The 24,767-nt window shown below is 44.1% G+C and overlaps 1 protein-coding gene across 7 annotated transcripts in view; it reads left to right on the top strand.

Annotated features, from left to right (window-relative positions):
* The window catches only part of BIN1 (bridging integrator 1), a 107,297-nt gene that overhangs the window by 26,283 nt on the left and 56,247 nt on the right, over positions 1-24,767 (top strand). For all 7 annotated transcript variants that reach the window (XM_026095624.2, XM_026095606.2, XM_026095587.2 and 4 more), the window contains exons 2-3: positions 18,131-18,211; positions 24,463-24,517. In XM_026095624.2, the coding sequence (XP_025951409.1) occupies positions 18,131-18,211; positions 24,463-24,517 (136 nt within the window). The remainder of the gene's footprint in view (positions 1-18,130; positions 18,212-24,462; positions 24,518-24,767) is intronic.

Below are 24,767 nucleotides of genomic sequence, written 5' to 3'. Positions count from 1 at the left end.
AGTCATGTCCTTGTGTTTTCCATATGCTGAACAAAAAAGGAGTCTGGCTAACTTCCTAGGAGGGCTAGCTTGCTGCAGGGCATTGTGGGTGGCTGAAGCATTAGTGTCCATATTGCTGCGGAGTGATGTGTTAGCAGGTTCCTAGGTCTGACTTCTTAAGTAGATTTCATACTCAAATCCTTCTTGGTCATCCAGTCTAGTGCAAGGAGTCTGTCTTGTGTCACATTTAACATGTTTGATTTGAAGGAAATGTAAGAGCCTCTGAATGCTATGGAGTGGGCTTCTCTGGTTCGAGTGCCATTTTTGTGCTTGAGAGTTTTGGGTGATGTTTTATGGGGTCAGCTCCTGGAATCTGTGTTCTAGGCAGGATGCCTTCTCAAACCCTAGCTCTGGACTAGCCCGACAAGTTGGTTCATCTGCACTGGGTCAGCTTTGGAGCAGTCAATGGGACAGATGAAGTTGTACAGTGACCTGTTCGGCATGGCAAACTCTGAAGGTCTGTAGTCGTGAAAACATCCCGTCCTCTGCTAGTGCACAGCAAATGGGTTTTACAGCCTATATAGCCTGAGATAGTTGGGTGGAGGCACTCAGATCCACCTTGGGTCTCTTGTTTTGTTCTGGTATGCACATGTACAACTGAATCATGTGATTTAAGCTATGTGAGGTGGAATTTTGAGGCACTAGTTCTTGGTACTGCAAGGGAATCTTTTCTTTAAAAAAAAAAAAAAAAAAAAAGTGAAATGCTGAGACCTTGACATGGAAGACAGATTTAGCTACTGCAGACAGATATTCTGGTGGTGCTCTCACAGCCCATGTGTGGACTCAGTGCTTACAGGGACCTCCACACAGTTTTACAGATGGTGGTGGTATGACTGAGTGGGGAAAATAGCAAATGGATGTGACTTCGGTTAAGAGCCAATGGGGTGGTTAAAATGCCTTGTTGTAGTCTGGAGAGATGAGCTTGAGTTTTACTTGGACTCACTCTTGAGGCTGACTTCTGGTAACCTCCTGCAAACATGCCTTTAGGCAAGGGGGGGATAAAAGTAGCTAGATACAATTCCAGCCTTTGCTTTCCCGTAAGTGCTGCTGGCTATAGAAGCAAGCATGCTTTAATCACAGAAGGTCAGCAAGGCCTCTAGGCTCTGGATGGACTTTTTTTTTTTTTTTTTATTGTTAGCCTGTATAACTTAGCACCAAATGACTCACAGAACAAGACAGGTGTTCTTTAATCTTGTGTTAACTGGGTTTGTATGAAAACATTTTCATTAGCATGACAGAATGTGGCTGAAAACTTTGACAAAATCAGGTCTTCAGTGACATAAAAAAGTGTTTTCTGTAGGAACGCTCAACTTTAATTAAAACTGAACACTGAAAAGCTTAATCTTTCTTTTTTTTTTTTTTTAAAGAGATGAAAATTCTCATACAGAACCCATGAAAAAGATTTTGTTATTCAAATTTTTGGTTGGAGAGAAAGTGAGGCTTTCTGTTCAGCTCTGCAATGAATGCAGAGGTGGTTTGGTGATGCACTGTGGCCTGAGCCTCTGATACAAGGGGGCAGTGGATATTACAGTTGAAAGTCCAAGTTCTACCATGTTTTCTTCTGGAATTAGAGTTTCTTTTTGACTCCTTGGCTTCTTTCACTTGTGAGTGCTTGTAGGTTGCAAGCTGCTCAGGCTTGCTTCAGCATGAGGACTTAATGTTCACAGTATTAGTAAGTAGATGAATTCCTGTGATAAATGAAATCTGTGGTAAAAATGTATATATTGCAACACAGACATTCCCTCTTACCTTAATTGCCTGTGATGTGGGCTGGACTTTATGGCATAAGTGTGGGGTGCACAGCAGAGATTGTTCCCATTGTAGGAGTAGGCTAGGGTTAAGACTAGAATACTTTTATTTTGTCACTGCTTCAAGTTTCCTATAAATAATGCAACTGGCACATTCAAAGAAATAAAATCAGAGCCACCCTGGAAATATCAGTGCCTATGTCAGCTTGAAAATGTTCTGGAGTTTTCCCTATGTTGATGTGAAGCTAATCCCATTTTTGTTATTTAATGGGAAACAATCATCTGTGTGAATACCTTGAGTCACTCTGGCTTATCAAGTATCGTGATGAAATAGGAAAAGTGATTGTGTTTTAAAAGTGACGATTCTGGCTTTTTAATGAGAATGAGAGTGGGAGTTAATAATTTCTGGCAAGGTAACAGCTTTCTTGTAATTTTTATTTCTCCTCTGTTTAATATCTGGCCACAAGAAATTTATGGTTCTGCTTCATAACAGCTCAAGAGGCTTAAAAAGGACTTTGACTTGAACATCTAACTGCTGCAGGAGAGAACAAAGAAGCCCAAACTCTGATCCCTTGAACTTCCAAAAGGCCCTTTAAAACACTTCTGAAAACATGCTAAGAGCTGCTAGGACCAGTCAGCTGCATGGGAGAACCATGTGGTGAGAACTGTGTGCTTGACTCCTTTTGCAGGAGCTAGGACCACTTACAACCTGGCACTGTAGCTTTTTTTTTTTCCTCTGCCCCCATGCACCAGGTGTGTGTGTGTGTGTGTGTGTGTACATGTGGGTGTTGAATAGAGAGGTCTCAGAGGCAGGCTGAGAGAGGGTGTTGCACCTGGGTGGTGTCACTTGGAGCAAGTGGCTGTCTTGATCTATGTGATTCTGGCTGATATTTGTCTTGCTTGATGACAGAAGGATTAGAGGAATGACTGTGCTGATGACATGAGGGTGCTTTTCAGTGAATGATCTTCAAATACTGGAAAAACAAGATTATTAATAGGATGGGCAAGGAATGCTCAGGCACTGATGAGCTGCTGTAGTTTCAGTGATGCAAATATTTGGAGGCCAGGGTGTGGGATATGCCTCTTCTCAGCTGCTTTACAACTTTAGTCCATGGAGAAAGCCAAAATCAGAAAGTCTGGTTCTTGGTTACCCTGTTTTTTTCCCCTAGGCACCCTTTTTGCTTTACCATAGAAGGTCTGTATAGGAAATTTGAAGTCCACAATGTAAAACAAGACCTCCACTTTCCTGTACCCTTCTATCCCTGAAATGCAGACGAAGTGAGTAAGCCAGGCTTTGTCCCTAAGCACTGTCATAAACCTGGAATCATCCAGCCAAAGGCAATGGAGTTTATTTCCAAGTTGCTGAGAATCCATATGTTTCCCAAAGAATCATTTAGTCTCTGGGAGAGAGAATCTTGCAAGGTTACAGACTGCAGGTGCGAGGCTTCCTCTCTTCCACTTTGTAATAGGATGCAGTTGGGGTGGGGGCTTAAAAACAAACGTTAGTTCTTTGTGGCACACATCTGCGTGGGTGATGCAAGTGAGCTGAATTCAGGCTCAGTTCAGTCCCCTCTTGTGTAGTACTCTGCAGACCAAAGGCAGGTGCACTGACTCCCATATAAAATGTTTTCATTTTGCACAAGTGATGCAGGTCTGCTTTAAAATTAAAAGTCTTTCCAAGGGAGGCTGTAGCGTGAAGTGGTGGTGTGTGGAACAGGGTCTGGGGGAGCTGCAGGTTGCTGACAGTTCCTCTGGTTATTGATGGCCATAGCAGAGGCTCGCAGGTTCTGAGAATAGACTCTGCATTTGCTTTAAAGGAGACAGCTGACAATGGTGTTTGATATAGCAGTATGTCTCTGCCTGTCTTTTGATTGACAGTGACACAAACTCACTCTCCTCCCAGCCATGGCTTAAACCCAGTGACATTTACAGCAGACCTAACTTCTCCGGTCTAAGTTTAGATGATGATTTTTGTGTGCGTCTAAGATTAAAAAGCAGGAGAAGACATCTGCAAGTAAAAATGGAACAGGAATTCCAAACTGTGATCAGAATCTGAAAGAGGGAGGCATGCAAGGGTTTACATGCTCTGGTTGCTGTAGATCCTTGTTTAAGATATCCAGATGGTGAAGAATTATTACTCTTTTGATGCTTTTGTTTTCCTCTCTGGAAATATGGGGTAAATATCCATAACTTCAGGGCTGTCTGTTTGGGTTGTCTTTGAAAGCTGCACTTGGAGCTGGCTGGGAGCCTTAGCCCCACCTTTGCACAGCTGATGACACATTTGTGGGTGTATGTCCATAAGCCATCTGGAAATAGCATGTGATCTTAGCTGACTGCTGAGATTTCAGTTTCCATGCGTCCATGTTACTCTTTAAAAGGCTTATCCAGTTGGTGAAATCCCCCAGAGAGAGAACCCCCTCCCTCCCTCCCTCCTCTCCCACAGCAGCCAAGCCCAGCAGAACAGTGCTGGCGGTGCGATTCTCAGCCCTGCCTTAAAGAGTCAGCGCTGTTGGCCAGGTCAGCCCCATTTGGTCCCAAGCGTGTAGTACCAAAGCACTGTGTGAGTGAGAAAGCGGGTCCTTGCCCAGTGATGGCTGAGCAAGAGGTGTCCTGAGCCTTTGCATAGCTTTAGGCATTTGAATGGTGGTTGGGTGGAAATGGCTTTCAGTCACTATCACTTTGAAGCCTGTTTCAGATGAGCAACCTAAAAGGGAATGGTTTATTTTGTCTCCTGCTACGTTGTCGGGTCTGTAGAAGCATGACTTTCTTCTGATGCTGTCTTCGCCAGCACCTGATCTGGCAACTGGTCATATAACCCAGATAGAAATAACTGCTTTTTAGCCTTATCCCTCAGGGTTAGACACTCTATATCCTCTACTAGATGCATGAGGGATTTGCACCTGTGCTCTCCTGGCATAGTGATGAAAAATGGACCCTGAAAGCTGGCAGAGTTCAATCCCCCATGACCATCATGAGCGTATTAGCCCCATGTTTCAGGAGAGCTCACCTGTGACTTCAGACAGCACTCAGAGTTACTTAGGCAGAGAGATTTTATGGCATTTGATGCCATCAAATGGGATTTGATATCTGGAGAGGCCCTCTGCACAAGCCAGATAAACCTATTTCAGAATAGCTCTAGCGTTTAGAAAAGTGGTTTCAGCCATCCCTTGTAGGGAAGGAAGCTCCAGGTTTTGGCTCCTTTCACTTCCAAAATGAAGGGGCAAATGTATCGCCAGAGCGGAGGGACTTGATTGCGTCAGCTTCTTCAGGACCCTCTATTGTGTCAGCAGTCCATGTGTCCGTGTATCTACCTTAGCTCACTTCTGAGTTCCATGTCAGGAACAACTGAATACCTGCAGTGGGTGGGAAAAGATTGGCTGGAAAGCATTTTCTTTTTCCATTTTTTTTCCCTCTGTTTCTACTTCCCTCCTTCCCTTCAAGCTTGCAAAGCTACACTTACATAAGCAGTGGTAGGAATGTTTTAAACTGTCACTTGATATCTGTCAAGTGAGCTGCATCTTTTGTCTCCAGGAGACCTGGGGATTTTCGGTTCTGTGCGCTTTGCAACCCTTCTGCCCTTTGCTAAGCCAGACACATGGTCCAGATTCATTCTTGTTAGTATGATTATGTACTGCAGCAGTTCCTAAAGGCAAAACCCCAAAGTGAAGATCCCACTGTAATCAAGTGACTCTGGAACAAAAAAGACCTCTTGCCTTGAGGTTGCACGCAGTGAGCTGTGATGCAAGCAGGCTGGGCATGCAGCTGCAGTGATGCTGTAATCATGACTCCTGGCTGCCTGGAGTCTGGAGGCTGCTGGATTTGGGACTTTCTGGGCTGTGGTATACAGGTGTCCCATCTGATTGATGAGATTTTTCTGAGCCACGTCATAATGTGCCTCCCTATTGCTCTCCATGCAATATTCTACGGCACTGTTTTAAATGATTACCTCTATACTCTTTCCTAACCCTGTTTTTAATGCTGATGTATGGTGCATAGCAGGAGTAAAAGCAGGACTGAAGGTCTTTTAAGAGACCCCCTATTGAGTTACAGTGACAAAGTTTCCTCAGTATGCCTCTCCCTCTCCTTTAGGAATGACAGCTCATGTCCACTTGTCTGTAATATATTCAGCATCTGTCGCCACCCTTCCAGCCAGGAGCTGAGCAGAGAGCCTTCCTGTCCAAGCCTGGTAACTGAGCTCTGAGACTGCTGTCAAAAATAAAAGCTGCTGAGCTTGAATCAGATCTGGTTATCTGAGAACTGGGAACTGTGTGAAGGGCAGAAGCAACTGAGTTGATAAGTAGGAGCACTTAATGTTTTGCCTTGGTTGGGAGATCTTCATGTGAAGGTTTGGGAGGGGAGGACGACCATGAAAAACTACTGTCCTTGAATTGCTGTGGCTTGTACCTTGCTTCCCTGGGGTTGCTGAGAGATCCTATCATTAATGAGAAGTATTTTGGAAGGGTGTTCTAGGTTTGAGGACAGAGCAAACTTCATGCTGCGGCTCTAATGCGAAGAACCCTGTCTCCTGCTCCCTGTTCTGGAAAGAAGAAGGAGAGAGGGGAAAAAAAAAAAAAAAAGACAATTCTTCTTTCATTTGAAGCTTCTCTTTCATTCTCTGGTGTCGTGTGCTGGATTTGCAGCTACAAATGCTCAGCAAACTCTGCTGTCTGGTATAGGTATGAGAGTGCTTTGGCACAGCACTCTCTCTGCCCTGTAGTGATGATGTCAGCTGAGGGACCCCCCTGCCAAATAAGCTTTCCAAATTATCAATTTTAACACTGCTTGCAAGGATATTTTAGATTTTTCTTTTCCTAGGACAGCTAATAAAAAAAAATACTGGCCATCCTACTGTTTGGGGAGCAATTCTATCTGTGATTTTGTTCCACTTAAAATTAATTAAAAAAAAAAAAAAAAAAGTAATGTGTTTGTGGTTTAGTTCTTAAATATATCCCAGGGATATTTGGAAGGTCTGAGATATTTATTTTTTGATTTAAAACTTAAATGGATCCATTTAAAAGTGCTATGAACAACTTTTTTCCTTAAAGCACTCTCAGGCATAAAAGTGAGGGAGCGCATATAGAACATGCCAGTTTCCCCAAAGAGTTTGTTGTTCATGGGCTTTTTGCCAAAGCAGATGCCACGCAAAATTGGCTGAGCCTCTGGGTTTTACTTCCATTTGAATGTCATCTTTATCTCCTCCTTTAATGAGACTGTATGAGGCTGGAATTAGTGCAGATTAGCTGCACAGTACTTCCTGTGCCTTTTGGTTTCAGAACTCCGATATCATGCCTCGGAAAAAGGATGGTTCTCAGCTTTCCACAAAACGGCAACGTGAATCCATCAACCTTGCCGAGATGCAGTTGTTGTGGCCTAGTTTCATGAGAATTAGAGCACTGAGCCTTAGGAATGAAGTGAGTGACTATGAACTGTTTTTAAAGCATCTCTGTACTGGCTGGGTATCTGTACAATGCTCATGAAACTGTCTGGATGTCAGCATGCTGTGAGTCCTATGTAAGAGGCGGAATAAATCATTTGTTAATTCTGGTTCCTGATGATATCCTCTGGGAGCTTGGAGAAAGTACCAAAAAGAAGAGGTCTAAATCAGTAAATGACCTTTCCTCTTCAAGGCAAAAAATGGCAAACTCTCTACAGTCCTTTTGGATCGTATTTGCCGTAGTAAAGGCAAATTTCGGAAACCTCTGTGCATTCATTCACACTTCCACTGATCAGATGCTTCTCATGTAGAATGCAAAACTGTTCACAGAGTAGCTGTAGGAAGCTGCAGAAGTGTTAAAGGGAGTGTTTGGTGGAGGCAGGACAGGTAGCTGATAGGTTTAACCTTGGCTTCCTCCAATAGGTTTAACCTTGTCTCCCTCCCTATTCAAGTGGTGCTTGCCAAACAGCATTGAATATATGGGGCACTTACATGGTCAAAGGTGGGAGGATAAAAGGACTCTCTCATAGTAGCTTGAGAGATATTGCTTCTGTAACTGTAAGCATAAAGTTCAGAGAAAGAAGAGATGGAAGATGTTGGCTTATTATTCTCAGAGTGCTCCAGACAATATGGTAGATTGAAGAAACAAAGGAGTATTCAATGCCTAGGAGAGAAGAGGATGGACCATGGAAATCAGTGAGCAGACAGACACTTTGGAACCACCCTGCTTCTTGACCAAAAACCCAGTTCCCTAGTGGGTCCTAGATAAAATGCAAGTTGCAACCATATATTGTTTTATATTAATTAGATGTGCCAACTGACAGTGGAATCCTAGTGCTTAGACCTCTAGGCAAGTGTGCTTCCAGGCTTCCCATAGAAAGTATGCCCATAGTTAGATGCAAAGAGAGGAAAGCAACTTATTACTACCTTAGAGACTTGAGATTTTGGTCTTCTCAGTGGGTTTTTAGCTTACTGTTTTCAAGATGTGATTGCTTATTTCTAGATTATAAGGATTTGCCAAGTTCTGTGTCCTTTTGGAGGATTTGCCTTTCTGAAACCTGTGGACTGGCTGGCTAAAATAAATAAGTAAAAATATTTTCGCTGTTAAGTTGACATTATTTTGTATAACATTTCAGAATATTATAGCTTTAACTTCCATAACAGTTTGTATAATCTTTCATGGGTTGATCAGAGTGTTAAAATGCTGACAAGCCTTCTTCAATGTAGCAGGTATACTCTGGGAGCTTACTATATTCATGCGATAGTATCTGCATGAGCATGAGTGAGTTATAGTGGGTCTCTGAACTGTTTCTCCTTCAGGATCTTCTGTAAGCAGCCACCTGCAGTGGTTCAGATTGGTTAGGGCCCTAAAGTAGGGCCGAGAAGTATACATGTGTGCATATATTGAAAATGTGAGCAACATGAGCATCTTCACAATGACTGACTCTTGTAGCATAAAATTTTTCCTTTAAGACAGAGGTGGAGAGTATCTTCATCCAGGACCTTAGCTCTCACAATTGATGTTTGGAGCAGTCATGCTTTACCACCTGAGCAATGTGACTTGAGCCTGCAAAAAGGTGCTGCCTGTTCTATAGGTAACTTGTGTGTGAAAGGCTTTTCTTTTGGTGGTGGTGGAGAAATCTCCAACCTGGAAGGTATCCAAAACCAGGGTTTCTGGAACTACTGTCCTAGTTTTGAGGGGAGCATAGCAGCAATCGGAATGAAGCTAGCAAAATTACTTTCTCTACTCTCTAAGGTCCCCATACTTAACCTCTTTGAGCATGGAAATTTCAGCTTTGTTGGAAAACAAAGATGGAGATGGTGGAATTAAACAGGGCGTGTGTTCACCTTCATGCTTGGTCCTAAATGGACAGAAGCTTGTGCCAGCCAGATATGAAGCCCTTAGCCTATCCTGTTGTGCTGCCTCTTTTCCTTCCTTCCTACTCTTTCTTTAATTTATTTGTTGACAATACACTATAGTTAGACAGTGTTAGCAGATACTGGTAACCCAGGCTTCCCAGAGAGAGTGGTATTAAGGCAGGGAAATGTCATAGCCCAATTTAGAAAAGTGATTTGATCGCAGAGTGGAAATTGAAAGCAAAGCACTGAGCACCTCCCTCAAACACTGGAGTATTGTAATCAGGAAAGGAGTGGGACGGGGGGAACCTACAGCAGGAAAACCAGAAACAAAGGGGTCCTGTTTGTGCTGGTCTGCAGAGATGTCATGCTGAGATGAGGAATGGACTCAGCAGATGTTATTGCAGTTGCTGAGGGAGTAGTAGAGATGGAGGAAGAGGTAATCTTGGTGATGAAAATCATTCTGGCTCTTGTCCTAGTGCAGAAGATTGACTAGGGATTCTGATCCTGTGTACACAGTTCCAAGAGGGCTCTTTAGGTTGGGCATAGAGCTCTGCTCGCTGGCATAGAAATTTCAGCTCACAAAGCAGGACAACAATTCTCCTGGCATAGCATGTAAGCTAACCTCTTGGGGTCCAGGTGCAGGTATAGTCTGAGATCTGCTAGACTCTCAGAGTAGCTGTTGAGGGGAAGGAGAGTCTCTGGCTGGACCTTGTACATGCTTGGTAATTTTGCTACCCCTGTGTTGTGCCACAGCACCATCCTTTATCATTAGGCTGTGGGGTGGGCATGGGAGACCGATGTGGGGAGCTAAAGTGCCCAGATCTTCCTCCCTCCCCTTATTTGCTGTCTGGTACTTGGGCTGAACATGTCTGAGAGTAGGCCTGATTCTGTGGTCTTAGGATGCTGAATAATGATGTGAACAGCCCGTGCTATGAGTGATGTAAATCCCTTGGTCAACAGCCTGTAGCTTGAGAAAAGAGTCCCCAGAGTGATCCAAGCACTGGAAGAAGCCCCTTAAGAGTGAGAGATTTAAAGAATTTGCTTGAATTAGTTGTCTTCATAATGAAGATCGTGAAGTAATTTTAAGTACCTTCACAGAGTACAGATGAAAGTATGAAAGAACTTTTGTAATGCTGTTATTGTAAGAAAGCAGAATGATATCCTCCCTGCAGTGTTATTGATTTACATGTTTCTGACCTTAGTTTTGAGCATTTTGAGGTGTTTTAGTGTAGCAGCTAGCTCAGTCTTCACATCCATTTATAGTGGGTACTAGCTGCCTTGTCCCATAGGTAGAAACTGAGCATGGTAACTTTGATTTGCTTGAGGTCTTGAGTGAAGCACATGGTGTGGTTAGGAGTAGCTCATCCTCAGAGGACCCTGACTACATGCTTGTGCCTTGCAGTTGCTGAAGGAAAAGTCTCTGAGTTTGGACAGAGGATGGCGAATGCTGTACAGAAAGAATCTGCTGTAGCCAAATAATCTGCTTGTTATGCTTGAAAGTAAAAGGTCAATCTTTGTCAGTGCATACAAAGGAAAATACTCAAAGCAGGGCTTCTTAGACTAGCATAGTGCAATGTGCTACAAAAGTAGGACAAATCCTTTGGAGACCCCCTTCTGGGGTTATTACTCGCTTTTGACTTAACCTTGAGGACTGGCTGACCATCATTCCAAAGTTACCAGACTTGAAAGAAGTCCTGTACCTTCTGTGCTTATTTCTACATCTTTCTTGTTTTCCACCTGATGTGCAGAGATCAGAAAGAGGTATATTCATAAGAGATTAGCTTTCGCCTGGTGAAGCTTGTCACCTTGAAGTCCTTTTGAGGCTGTTATGGAGAAGGTTTCTCCACAGAATGATTCAGAACAGCAAAGTGGGGCTCCTGCTTTTTCCTACTGGCTACAAAGTGAGTGAGGAGGATGAATCTTGTAAAGTCAGCCAATATGACCATCCTTAGTCATATTAAACTCAAGAAGTGTGTCCTAAAGGTGCAGTTCATGGTGAGGCTGCTCTTTTGTAGCTGTCAGAGACAGTCATTTGAGATGAGCTTTCAAGCAATACACTATTACTCTTGCTGCTATAGATATTTTGCAGTATAGTGCCACTTAGGAAAGGTAGCAGTGACATGTATTTCTTTGATAAGCTGTACTTGCCATGATTACGTAGTCACACTTGGACATATGTTGTGCCAGTTTGATGGTGATGTGGAGGAAAGAATGAGGTCTTTTGGGGGAGGTTATTTGTTCAGGGGCCAGGAGATTGAGCTTCTGTTGCTGTCACCTTCAGGATATGGGAACACCAGCTTTAGAAGGGCCTTACAAAGATCAGTCCCATGTGAAGAGTGGAATCGGTCTTGCTTACATCACTCCTGAGATGCTTGTATAAATTCTGTCTGAAGTCGTTCAGTAGTGAAGGGTCTCTATGTAATCTATTCTAATGCTTTAAATTCTTCACTGTTACCATGTCTGTAGTTTTGTGGTATTGAAATCTCAGAACATCCAGTGTGGCCACAAATTTTTTTTTTTTTTTTTTTAGGTGTCGGGTTTCGTTTCTTAGTTAGATTTGGTTTTAGGATATGACCAAGCAGGCAAACTCTCATAGACTTTTCTCGGAGAAATACCTTTGAAAATCAGAAACAAGGTACCTTGAGCTGAGCACTGAAAAGAGAACAACGTGGTCATCTCATTTCTTAGTACCTCTGTTTCCCATTTGCCAGCTGGGAATGCCAGGGATAAATCTGTTCACTCTGACATGCTGAATCATAGCTGAATTGATATAACACTTGGACACAGATTCTCCAGGTCACACAGGAAGTCTCCAGCAAAACCCCGATTTCCCAACTCTTGGCCCGATGACTGAGGCAACGTCCTCTCTTTGCCGGCTTCATTGAACCTTGTTCAACAGATAAGTGAACAAGAAGTGCTCTGTCTACACTAGTGTGGAGCTGCCCTTTCCCCCTCTCTCAGTGATCCAAGGGTCTTGCTGATTGCTCAGCCCCAGAAATAATTTTCTCAATTTAAAATGCAGTGTTAAGACATTTGGAGTTTCTTCCTCTCTGCCCCCATCTGTCTTTGTCCACTTATTTCAAAGAAAGACTTAATTGTGCCACGCTTAGATGAGGAAAACCAGGCTGTCTTCCAAATGGACCTAGAGGCAGGAAAAAGGGCAGCAGAACATGCCCTATTCCTGGGGAGAGTTAAAGGGGAAGTAAGCCTGCCACTTTCATTCTTGTTTCTCTCCCTGAGTCTGAGTGGAAAAAACAAATTGTTTCATGAGCACAAATCTACTTCATTGAGCAAGTCACATTTCATTTGGGCAGAGAAGAAACCAGGCTTAAACAGCTTATGAAATTTCCTTTGTTTTTATTTTTTAAGTTGTGTTGCTTTGTGCTTTCCTTTTGACTTAGGTACTGTTCTCTTCTCCCCCTCTTCCCCGTGTAATGTTCTCCATGGAAGAATAAGTTGCAGTATGAGATCAAAGACTTGTTTGTTCTGTTCAGCTTGCTAGTTGACCCATTGGCATATGCCACTCTGGCAATTCAGAATTAGTCACAGCATTTACTGCCTCTTTGCCTAGTCAGTAGTTGGAGGCTTTGGAGAGAGCTGAAGATACTGCACTGGGGCTAGCAGATACAGCAGGAGTCAGAGGCATTTGTGAAAGGAGGAGAGGTGAGGAGGTGGAGAGATTTGGGAATATAGGGCCTATATCCATAGGGTGTGACTGCAGCTCCTCTAATGCAGTGGAGGAGAGTAAGCTGTGCACCCTCAGGGCTCGTTCTTTCTGACTGTAGGCTTAACAACTCCCAGTTCCTCAGGACTGGACCACCCTAAATTCAGGTGTTTTGGATCCAAATTTAGCTCCATTTGGGATCTGAAAGTCAGATTTCACTTCTTGCTCATCACTAGCATTTTCTAAATTGACCTATGGTGTGGATGACCTTCATGCCATGAAAACTGGAGTTTTATTAGGTTACTGGTTCATGTAACATGCCTGCGTGGGGCATACTGAGAATATTTGGGTTTTCAGGACTCTTATTGTGGGTTGCGTTAAGCAGTTGGAGTATAATTTTCTGTTAGAAAGCAATAAATATGAATCCCTTAAAGTTGCTTTTTAGAACAGAGCAGAACAGAATTTTAGTTTGTCTGATACTGCTGCTTGGCACTAGCTGTTAGTACGTTGTCAGAAAGTGTGTTCTTAATGGTGGTGGCTGTTGTGCGTCAGAGAGGTTGGTGGTCACAGAACTAATAACCTGTCAGTGAGCGTCAGGTGCACAAAACAGCACAGGAAACTGCACTATGCTAAGCAGTGCATGGGTTTGCCTCTTGGGAATGCTTTCTACTACGAGGAAAAAAGAGGTTAAACTGCAGACAGAGGAGATCATGCCCTTTGAATCCTCCTACAAAATCATGTTTTTCAGGTAACACCCAGTCATCTTGTGAATTGTAGCCTCTTGATTCTGGGGATTACCTGTAGCTCAGATTTCCTTAGGCAAATTTTCTGTGTTGCTGAGAAAACTTGTAGTTTTCAAAAGCTATTGCATGCCTTTACTTCTAGCAGAGTGCCAGACTTCTGTTAAAGAAGAATTTCCAGATTCCTCTGTCATTTTATCTGTGGTATCTCACTTCCCTGAACATATCAGTTCAAAGCTTATTGTAATTAGTCCTGCCTGCAACAACAGGATTACAAATACATTCCTCATGTGAAGGGAGTGTGGGTCCTTCTGGAGGTTGGTTTGTTTGTTTTGTTTTAATTATGTTTTGCCTGCTAGGATCTTCAAGCGCTTTTAACATTTCTGTCAAACTCTAAATCTCCTTGTTGCTTTTATTTAAACAAAGGGAAAACTGAATGGAGTTTTGGCTGTGTTTGGAGACGCTGGAGTGCTTGGTCATGTGCCTGTGGTCCTAGTTTGTCAGAAACACAGAGTACCTGTAGATCTGGCTGATAGTCAGGACAGACCTGGGTTCTGAGCAACACTGGAAACCAGTGCTTAAGTGCCTAAATATATGGTAGGTCCCTGAAGCCAGAAATGTTGGCCGGGGTGACATCCCCATCATGTCATAGTGAATCTTTGGGTGAGCCAAGATTAGAACCCACAGCAATGCTGGAGCCTCAAGCTGAAATCCATCCCGTAATGTGTTTTGTTAAACTGCCTCACTGGTACAAAGTATTCCTTCCTTCATCCTAGCTTGCACCTTCTGCTTTCTTGAAATGGTCATTTTATTTATGCAGGGCTAGGACTTCTCAGGTCAAGGGCAGACCAAAGAGCCTAGCCATGGCTGCTGCTTAATCCTCTAAATGCCAGATTCATACCCACTGCCTGGTGTGGTTTGCCTCCAGACAGCAGCTGACAGATCACACCCTCTCCAATCTGCTCTGAGATCTGGGAGCCATGGTGGGGTCCTGACTCCTACCCTGATAAATCTGCTCCATTAATAGCTATCAAAGAGCCTGAAGTTTCCATCTGAACTTTATCTGGCTTTGCAATGAGCTGGAGGATTAAAGACTGTCGCAGGGGGAAGGGAGGGAGCAGCCGTGGCTCACCCGGAATAGCCTGACCTATGACGGCACTTGCCCAGCCTGGGGAGAGGAGTTGTCCTGTGAGCTCACGGGTTATTAGCAGAGTGAAGGACATGCCTGCAGTCAACAGCACACCCAGGGCTATTTGCTCCATCCCTGTGTAGTTTTGGGGGTCTGGAGGGACCTGTTAGTACAACTTGCCTGTATGGGAGCAGGTTTGAGGACCAGCCTTGTGGAGCTGCGACTTTAAACTGCTCAAATGACTTTTGGATTAGACCTATGGGTTGGTCCCATGGGGCAGATCTGTGTTTTAGGGAGAGCAGTATGTGAAGGTAACCCTTGTCAAGCTGCAGTGCAGAGCTGTGGTCTCTCCACTGTGTCTCGGGAAGGAATGAGGGGGATCAGAGTGGGCTGTATGGCTGGGACTCGCATATAGGGCCTGCAGGGGGTGGGGAGGCGCAAGCTCTCTCATAGGAAATGAAGAAAAAAGGGGGAAGTCGGAGCATTTCTCATGGTCTTGCTCTCTTGTTATGTATTTGGTTTTCCTTGCTTTGTTTCTCTGCTAGCATCCCCTGGCTCTTCTGTTTTTCCTGCCCCATCTCTCTGCTGTGGGAAATGTGCAAGTTTTTCTTTATCAGTTCCTTCCCACCTCATTGAGCTCCTCAGCTGAGTAGGTGTTCCCGCAGAAGCTTTTTCCCTAGAGCTGGGCACTGAATTCCCCAAGCTCTTGGGAATGCCAGGTGTTTTGCAGGACTTGTGCAGAGCCCCTCAGGATAGTGGAGCAAGATCTTTCCAGCTGGCTGGATGATCCCAGACTTTGTCTGTTTGTCCCCATTAGAAGCTGTGGAACTGCAAATCAGCTTCCTGGCCACATGGGAAACAGGAGTGTGGGCCATCCCAGTGAGCAGAGTGTGGGTACTGATTACAGTGTGTTATACTCAGAAGCCCTGAGTCTGTTTGAAACCTTTGACCCCTAGCAACATACTCCAGATTCCTTTTGAGTTAAATGGTCTCCTTTCCTTCCCTCCAGGCCTCAAAGCATCATGTTGTCTCCTGATTAGCCAGACAGATGTATGACCCCATAAAAGCTCCTTTTTATCTGCAGCAATTCCATTGATCTTCATATTGAGAACTTCATTCCTCCCTGGAATTTGCAGCTTGCATACTTGCTGAGTATTGCTGATGGGCACTTCTGTTGTGTTGGTTGTCATCTTGTGCCTGACTTGTAGAGAAGCCATCCAGTAGGCGGGAAATCCTTGCTCTATAGGTCTGGTAGCCTTGGGGAGTACAGCTGAACATCTGACTTTCGAGCAACATCCTTTCTGGAAGTGGTTCACCATGCCACCTGAGAAGGACAAAGTTGGGCTGAATTCTTTTCACCTGAAACGTGTAGCCTCAGCAGCAAACAGACCTGTGGCAGGCACTTTGCTTCACTAGAGCAGAGGCACCACTGGCTGTTGTACAGGGCTTTGCCTGTCCAACCAATGTTGCTTTTCTTCTGCTCTCCAACAAGCTCCTGTGTGCCAGGAGTCGAAGAGAAAGAAGCAAATGTTCGTGCTGTATACATCCTGCTGGGTAGCCTGCCAACCAAGCACATGAGGGACTTGTAGCTACAGTGTTTATTGCTATCACTTGCACTGTAGAGAGCTGTGCTTCTAACTTTGGAGGTTTTTGGATCAGTCCTTGATTACGAGCAGGGCAGCATTCATCTGTGTGTGTCAGTTTTTTGCTCTCCCTTTTGCTGATCTTGAAAACCTCAAAGATTCCCAGAAGTGAAGGGGGGATGTTGAACAGAGGGAGAATGAAAATGAGTCATTCCATCCTAGATGCCTGATCCTAGCCTAAATCGTAAATGAGGGGATTCATGAGCCAGGTGCTAAACGTCTGCACTGATTTATCGTGCCTAGCTCTAGAGTAAGTTACTGCAGCCAGGAATGAGCTGGGGAACATGTTTGCTTATATGGGGGAGAGGAGAATTCAGTTTGGCCCCATAGGCATAGCACAAATATCCTTAGCCCTGATCATGTAGTAACATGAGAGTGGGGCAATAGATGAATGACATTGTGTTGCATGGACCTTCTCAATGCCCTTCTGGGAGCCAAAAACTGCGAAAACTGATTCTCACCCTGCAGGGGGAAGATCCTCCTTACATCTTCTGAAGAGAATGGGAGCAATGGGAGTTGGCAGAAGCTGCTTTGGGTGGCTGTTGTGGCTGCCTGGTAGTCCCTTGGAGTGGCTGCTCTGGGGACAGTTACTAGTGGCCTTCTTGTAGACCTGATGGTGATAACCTACACCAGCTTCTCCACCTTGGTAGTCTTCTCACTAAGCCCTCACTGAGCATGATGGTTGAGACATCCGTGGATAAAGGCCTGCTGCTGAAAACAACTTTTGTTTTGCAGTGCTATCTACCCCTCTGGCAGCTATGTGCTTCCTTTTCAAGGTCTTCCCTCAGCACCCTTTTTAGCCCCCTCTAGCTCTCCAGAATCTCTTGCAAGTGAGGACTGAGTGGGTTTTTCTATATTTTTACTGGCCCTGAGAGACGAGGCTTTATTTCGAGCATGGTCAGCTTTTATTTTTGCTTAACAAAGTTGTTGTTCATCAAGCATGAGCAGCTACAGTTTGCATCCTTGCGTCCCTGCTGCTAGAGTTGCTTGGGGCACAGCAAATAACTGCCATCCTCCTCTGCAGCTGTACTTTGCCACACTTTGTTATGATGGACCTGCCTTCCTGCCCAGAAAATGAAGGGCTTTGTTCAAAGTGCTCGAGCTGCCCACTTAGCTGTACAGAGAGATTATTAAAAGAGAGCTGTGATTAGGGAAGTAGCCTGATAAGGATTTTATGCAGGCTGTGGGGAACTGTGCTGTGCAGAGAGGCTGTGAGAGGAACAGGGCTGGCTGCTGTGACACTCTTAGATGTGACACTCAGAGTGGGGATAGACTCATGGTGTAAGATCTCAGTTTGCTTTCAACAGCCAGCTTGTACTAAGCCTGTGAATAATAGGAAAAGGAAGAAAGAAGGTGGAACTTTCCCTGCTTCAGCCACCTTCTCATTCTTAAGAAATCACTGTATGGCTTTCCATGTTTGAGGCTGCACAGCTGAGGTGTTCCAAGACCGGGGGCGGGGGGAACAATACTGTCTGGACCAGAGTCTAGTATTAAACCAGGAGGAGTGTAACCACACAACAAAAGGCATTAAGTATGTGGTTTCTTTCTTGTTAGTCTAGGAGATAAATGACTGGGTCACTATTGCCTTGCTTGCAGAAAGTGTTAGACCAATGAAGGGCAAATATAGGTCATGTTCTTCTGTACAGTGAAATATAACAGGTCTGAGTTCATCCTGACTCATCTTTGAGCCCTCTTTTCAAACTGTGACTGGGTGGAGAAATATTCCAGAAATTCTGAATAAAAGAATAAGGGAAACTTCTTAACCTTCCTTCTTTCTGCCTCATGAGCAAAAAGTTGCAACTTTTCATAATTTCATTTCTGCTTTGTAATATCTGTTTTTGAAGTCTCCTGTCTTTTTCCTCTCTTTCTGCAGGTCCTTCAGAAGCTTGGGAAAGCAGATGAAACAAAAGATGAACAGTTTGAACAGTGTGTGCAGAACTTCAACAAACAGTTGGTAAGATAATTGGAGATATGTAATTACACACTGTTTCAATATTAGTTCTCAGTTATTGGCTGTAATATGCAATTAAAACTCATTAAATTAAATGAGGCCATAGTCATATCGAAGCGACCTACTACCCTTAACTCACTTATGTTCACTTATAAGAGATCACACTGATGTCTCTTTCAGTGTCCCTCTCACAGAGTGAGTGGGAGTGTATGTTAGAAAATAACACTTGTTCTAGACCCAAGTTTAGGAAAAGAGGTATTTCAGCCAGAACACTTTCTTTGGTTAACAGCTGCTTTGTAGTGTGAATTCTTCCTGCTGGGCTGGAAGTGAAGACGGAAGAACAACATTGTGTCTCTGAAAGATGGATAGGAGAGGAAACTGAATAGAAATGGAAAATAAAATGGAGCAGGGCAGATTCACTTTCCTCAACACATTAAAATACAAAAGAGAAACAAACAAAGCAAATGATGAAAAGGGAGCATACTTCCAGGGCTGATCAAGCTCTAAAACTAACTTCCTCTTCCATCCTTGCATGACCACAGTGTCAAGTCTGAGTCATTATTCTTTTGCATGTGTGCTTCATCCCTGTATTTTGGCACACAGAAGTATTTTTACAGTGTAGACTGTATTTTTTTTTCCTCCCTTGCTTAGACAGGGGTAGGATTATGTCTTGAACTGGGTGTGTTCTGCACCTGGAACTTTCAGCCACTGATATGGGGGGAAAACATTACTTACTCCAGGGGATTTTCAGGGCTGGATGTGACTGCAGTGGTGCTTGATGTTAGGGGAAGTGTTGCTTGTCTGTTTCCTGGCAGGGAGTGCAGGCCACACCGAAACTCAGGTGGTGCTGGGAGTAGGAAAGGCAGGGAAAAGAAATCCTTCAGACCCTTTGTACCTTGACATATTTTGGGCCTTTTTTTGGAGCTGTTCATGGCAGCTGCTTCTCATCTGCTAAGACTCAGCAGATGTGGTTCTGCTGTGTCCCCAAACCAGCTGAGATTTACCACAGCTGAATGCAATGAAAACCTTTCAATCTAACTTTGAGATATGACTAACCAGAGCTAACTAGATTCTTGGAGACTAATGCTCATTCTTTTGGCAGCAGTAGTAGTAGCTGTTGTTTCAGGAGTGCATGCAACATCTCTACAGCATGTCTACCAATGATGTCCCCTTGTACATGGAGGAGTATGGTTTGGCTTCTTTCTGGAGACGTGACATTACCAGGCGTGTCTTTTCCATATCATTTTGCAGACTAAGTATCAGCAATCAGGAAATAGGCAGCCATTTTAAGAACAAAAACTGAAAAAACTCAAATCCAAACCTCTTGACCTGGCGGTCAGTGATTTTTTTTTTTTCCTTTCTTTCTTTCTTTTTTTTTTCCCCCCCACAATTTCAAAAGCCAGAAGTTCCACGGTGCACTGAGAAGCCTAGTAAAGAAGCACTGTCTCTGTACCACCCCCTACAGCTGAATTTCCATTCTTATCTTGCAGGGTAGTCCATGAAATAAAATCTGCAAATGGCTTATCAAAGGAACCAGAAGCTGCTATGCAATTGCTGCATGTGGTCTGTTGGTTTTGCTTTGGCCCTCAGTTTTCCCTATTACTAACATAAATTTAAACAATATCTATTACACAGGGAATGTCATAAGTGCGAGTTGGTTGGATTATTGAAATGTACAGGGCTGAGGAGTTGTTGTGTACGTGCTCTTTTATATATATTAAAAAATGTGTGTATGGTATATATGAGTTTTCTCTGGCCTTTCAATACCGAGTGTGCCCTGGTTGGAAACATAAGTCTGAAGGAAAGTTGATCTTTTGCTGTAGACTTAGAGTAATTGTTCTCTGGATTTGGCTGGGATGTGACCAGAGGGTTATTACAACAGAAGGAGAGCTTTGGAAAGTATCCCAGTGGCACTGGTCTTGTTTGCTCAGTCAATTAGGGTCTCCTCTGACTCTAATGACTGTGTTGGGCCACTTTGACAAATGTTCATGTGTGGGCTGCTGGCGAATGGAGGGCAGGCCTAAAAATGATTCATTCATCTTCAACCAAGGCATCTTGTGGTTCTCCCAAATGGTAGCTGAGTGGACATGAGGGAAGGCATTGCACTTTCCACATCTTCATTCATTCCGGTGGGTATGAGAGCACTAGTCTGAGGTTTCTGAATAGTAGGAGCATTTTAGCTCAGACAGATGGACTTACTACATGACACGTGAGCTCTGTAGCCATGCTTCTGCAGGGTTACAGGGCTCCCCCACATCTCCTGAAAGCTTGACAAGCAGCACAACTGGGGCCCATGTGCCCCTCCCTCATGACAAGCTATCTTTGGCTGTTAACCACCAAACAAGCTCTTTGGAAGGCTCCCCCTCTCCTTCCCTACCTGCTGTGTCACTTGCCTTCAGGCACCAGCGCAAGGGTCTGTCCTGGAAACCCTCCTTGCAGAACTGGAGGCAAGAGGCCTGCTGCAAAGGTGCGGGGTAGCCCCTGCCCAAGATGCACCAGGCTGCAGCTTCTTTTCCCTGGCATTTGAAATATACTTCACTTGGGAGAGAGTAGGAGGCTGGTGGCAGCCCTTACACCTGGCACCACTTTGTGTTTCTGCCTGACAGAGCTGCTGAGTTTTGATATGCTCAGGAGCTGTCACTCATGGAAGTCTGGGTTGGTTTATGTGGTTTCACACCAAGCATGTGAGAGACAAGCTGCTGCTGGCGCAGGCTGCATCCTCTGCGTATCTACCACACTGGTTGGCACAGCCTTGGCCTGCAGGGTAGGCAGCATAGCTCTGAATGCTCCTCCTGGGTTGTGGGTTTAATCTTTGTTCTTGGAGTGTATATTCGGACTGTTAAACTCAAAAGCTTGTTTATGGGCAAAGAGGAAACATGGATTATATGTAAATACGCCAAAAGTTTATTGTCAGTATAATGAAAATCTTAAGAGCCAAACCCCTGTTTGTCCAGATCTCGTTGTTACAGGGGAAAAAAAGGAATCACAATGCAGTTGAAATTCTTACACACCCACATTTCTTGGTTTCTTCCCTTTTTACTGGTGTTACACTCACCCTTCCACTGCTCCTCTGAGTTCCAGCTTTGGAGATTTCATTGTGCCTGGTGGGAGCGTTGCAGTGAGTTGTCAGCATCTGAAGTCCTCTGCTGGGAGGAATGTGATGTTCATGTTGGTGGTTTCTTCTTCTTTGCTCTTGCATCCACTGGGGGTCATTTTTACATGTTTGCTAGCACACTTTTACACCTTTTTTCATTGGTCTACAGTGCCACAAAACATCCAAATTTCCTATATATGGTGCCCTTTATGTATGTTACATATTGTTTCCTGTACTCTTTGCTGCCCCTAAAACCAGTTTTGTCTAGCTCCAGGACATTTTTAACTGACCACTAGTGAGTTGTTTGTAGCCATGGTGTTTCCAGCATCAAGTCCGTGCCCCATCTCTTAATCATCCCCCCTGTGTGCTGTGTCCTGTGTCTCCACTTCTCAAGGCCTCTTCTATCATACCAGGCTTGTATTTCTCTACGCTATGTCATTGCGTTAGTCATAAATATCTCATTCCACATAGAATAACTGTTTGTTACTGCTATCTGTATAAAACTATGGTTGTACCACACAGAGATTAACAAAAGTAAAACAAATTAGCCCTAGATGCCTAGTCAATTAGAGAAATTGCTATCACAGCTGAGGCAAGTAAAACAAAGCTACAGCTCAAGAAAAGTTCAGGCAGAGCAAACCTGACATGTGTCAGTCCTGAGGCCTTGCAAATTCAGTACAAAGTTTATTGTGCATTATTGGGAATAGCAATAGCATATGACAGGGCTAGAGGACCTACCCGATTACAGAATCTTCTGTGCAATGCCCAAAACTGCTAGTTTTGTGAAGAGAGGGGTCAAGACCAGGTTCTCTTGAGTATGGAAAGCTGTGACACTCGCATTTTGCCCTGTGGTAACAGGCCTTGTCAGTCTGTGGGGCCCTCTGCTCACCACCTAGTTCAAGAGAGTGAGTGGTGAAAAGTGCTATCTGCTGTTCTAAAAATACTTGGCTCTAAATCTGTGGATCTGACTTGCAGGTCTCTATTCTACCTCTCACTTAAGGGACTATGACCAGGAAGGCCTGGACTTTGGGGGTTCACTCAGAGCAGTTTTGTGTTTTTAAGAGTCCTCAGAAACAGCCCCTTAGTGGAGAGAGAATTTCTGTGCAGGCAAGACCCCTGCTCACCCAGCAGTTTCCAATCCAACCCTGGGAAGCAAAACAAATTTAACAGCCTGCCTAGTACCATGGGATGGGTGCTTCTCATCAGTAGTTCAGGCTTTGTGTCTTAACAGCTCTTGTTTGCTGGGTGGGGGCTAACCTGGAGCTGTTTCACTCCTTCCCCCCCCCCCCCCCAAAAGCCCACACCCTGCTCTTTCATCCCAACATTTGTCTAATCTGGAACAAGATATTCCCTGCATCTTTTAGGTGTGGAACATCCCTGCCGATTAAAAATACCTCTCATCCTAACTGCAGAACCAGCGAGGACATGTAAGGAAGGGGCTACAGTCTAATATTAGGGTGAAAGCAGATGAAAACCTTTCTTTTAAAGAAGGGTGGGGGAAGGTTATAGGAAACCTGTTGGCTACCAAGAAACCACTCTTTACTGGGAAGCACATGTTTACCTAGTGTTCAGTGTATTTACAGTACAAGGTATTGTAAATAATAGTACAAGGTATTGTAAATAATAGTACAAGGTATTGTAAATAATAGTACAAGGTATTGTAAATAATAATAGAAAAAATCAAAACAAGAAAATAAACAAATGAACCTCACATCTTTCTTTCCCAGCACTGTAAATAGTAGGTGATTCATTAGGACTTTGCAGAGAGAACTCTTCCAGCCTCCCAAGCATAGCACTTCTATTTTTAAATATGCATCTTCCTGCACGTACTGTCCTTCACATTATACCTGGTTGTGTTATAGGTTCACAGAGTCGGATTACACTGCAACTGCGAACAGGGCAATATCTGCTTAAACAGGATGACACTTGTATGTTGAAGCCTGTTGCACTTGCTGCAATGTAAACTTTTGTGATGATTACTCTCTGAGTAGAACAACTTATTGTGGTTGCTCCTACATCAAGAGACAATGTCATTGTCTCTGTGCTGAGGTTTTAAGTTAGTTCCTCAGATGGTGCAGGGGTGAGAAATGAATGAGGGATTCAGAATCAGCCCTGGGTCTCCTATTTTACTTTCCTTTTGTGGAGTTACGTTATTCTGGTATACACACCCGTTGTTTCTTTCTGTCTCTTTGTTTACATGTTTACAATTTAATAATTACTGTGCTGTGAGAGTTTCTTTCCAAACATCTTTAGGTTCAACCATACCTCTTTGATTCTTCTCTGCACTCCCTCAAACCTCCTGCTCTCTGATAACTAGGAAGAAGATTCATTTCCCAGATTTCAGTTTCACTATCTTCCCTTTCTTTTCATCTCTGAGTTTAGGAAGCATCTTCTAAATGTGTGCTCGAGTTGTGAGAGTTTCTGTTCTGTGTAGCACTTGACTGTGTCTGTCTCCTTCTTGAGAGGTGTTTGTGTAAAATCAAGGGTATACTTGACGGCTCCCTATAGACTGTAGAGAGTAAGTGCTACATGCGCAGAGAGAAAGCACGTCCCGAAGTTTTTTGGGAAAGCATTAATGCTGAAAATAATACCTTGCAGTAAGTGAAAAGGCTGCTCCACTGGTAGACAAGGAATAAAACAAAGGAAATGCTAAAGAGGGATGTGAACACCAGATACACACCACCCAGGTGCCTAGGAGAGCTGGGGGAACAGGGTTCATGGCCAAACTGAAAAGTGTGCCTCTCTTTGGAAATCTTTCTGCCTGCAGACCTCACAGGCTGCAAAGTCTGTTCAGCCTCCTAGGCAGGCCAGGTACTTTTAAAAGACTCGTGTAACCCTGTATGAGGTAACCAGTGTACGAGGGCACTTGGGGGTGGGGGGGTGCACTTCTAGCCTGCATGCTGTAGATAATATGCTGTTGGAAGTAAGGCCCATTGGACTATACATCTTTTGCAAGCGTAATTTTTGTTCAGCTTCTTCCAGTTCGGTTTAATAAGAACAAACTTCTTGTGTCCCTGTAATGACTTCTTGGTCAGTGCATTGTTTGGGCAGTTTGGAGGGGGATGAAGAAGTTTTTCTTTATTTAGAAATGCTTGACTCCTCCTTCTTATCCCCTCTTTGTATGGGCGAATAACTGATAGTTTTCTCCTTATCTTCACAGTCAGAAGGCACAAGGCTGCAGAAGGACCTCCGAACTTACTTGGCTTCCGTAAAAGGTAAGGTCTGTCTAAACAGAGCATTTTTCCCTCTAGTGCTTACACATGCAGTGAGGTTTGCTGTAAAACATGCGCTTCCTGGTGTTCCTGTCTCAGGGATGAGTTTTAGGAATGATCAGCTTCATCTTGGCAGGGGATCTCAGAATTCTTCGGTACCAGGTGGGATGGGGTTGTGCTTTTGTGCCAAAAGTGGTGGTGCCATCTTAGCAGAAAAACTCTTGTTTCCTCTGCTAGTGGAGGGTGAGCATGG

Source organism: Dromaius novaehollandiae, chromosome 7 (assembly GCF_036370855.1).
Source record: "Dromaius novaehollandiae isolate bDroNov1 chromosome 7, bDroNov1.hap1, whole genome shotgun sequence".
Lineage (NCBI taxonomy): Eukaryota > Metazoa > Chordata > Aves > Casuariiformes > Dromaiidae > Dromaius > Dromaius novaehollandiae.
The sequence above is the reverse complement of the archived record's forward strand: the minus strand, read 5'-3'. Positions and strand labels throughout refer to the sequence as shown.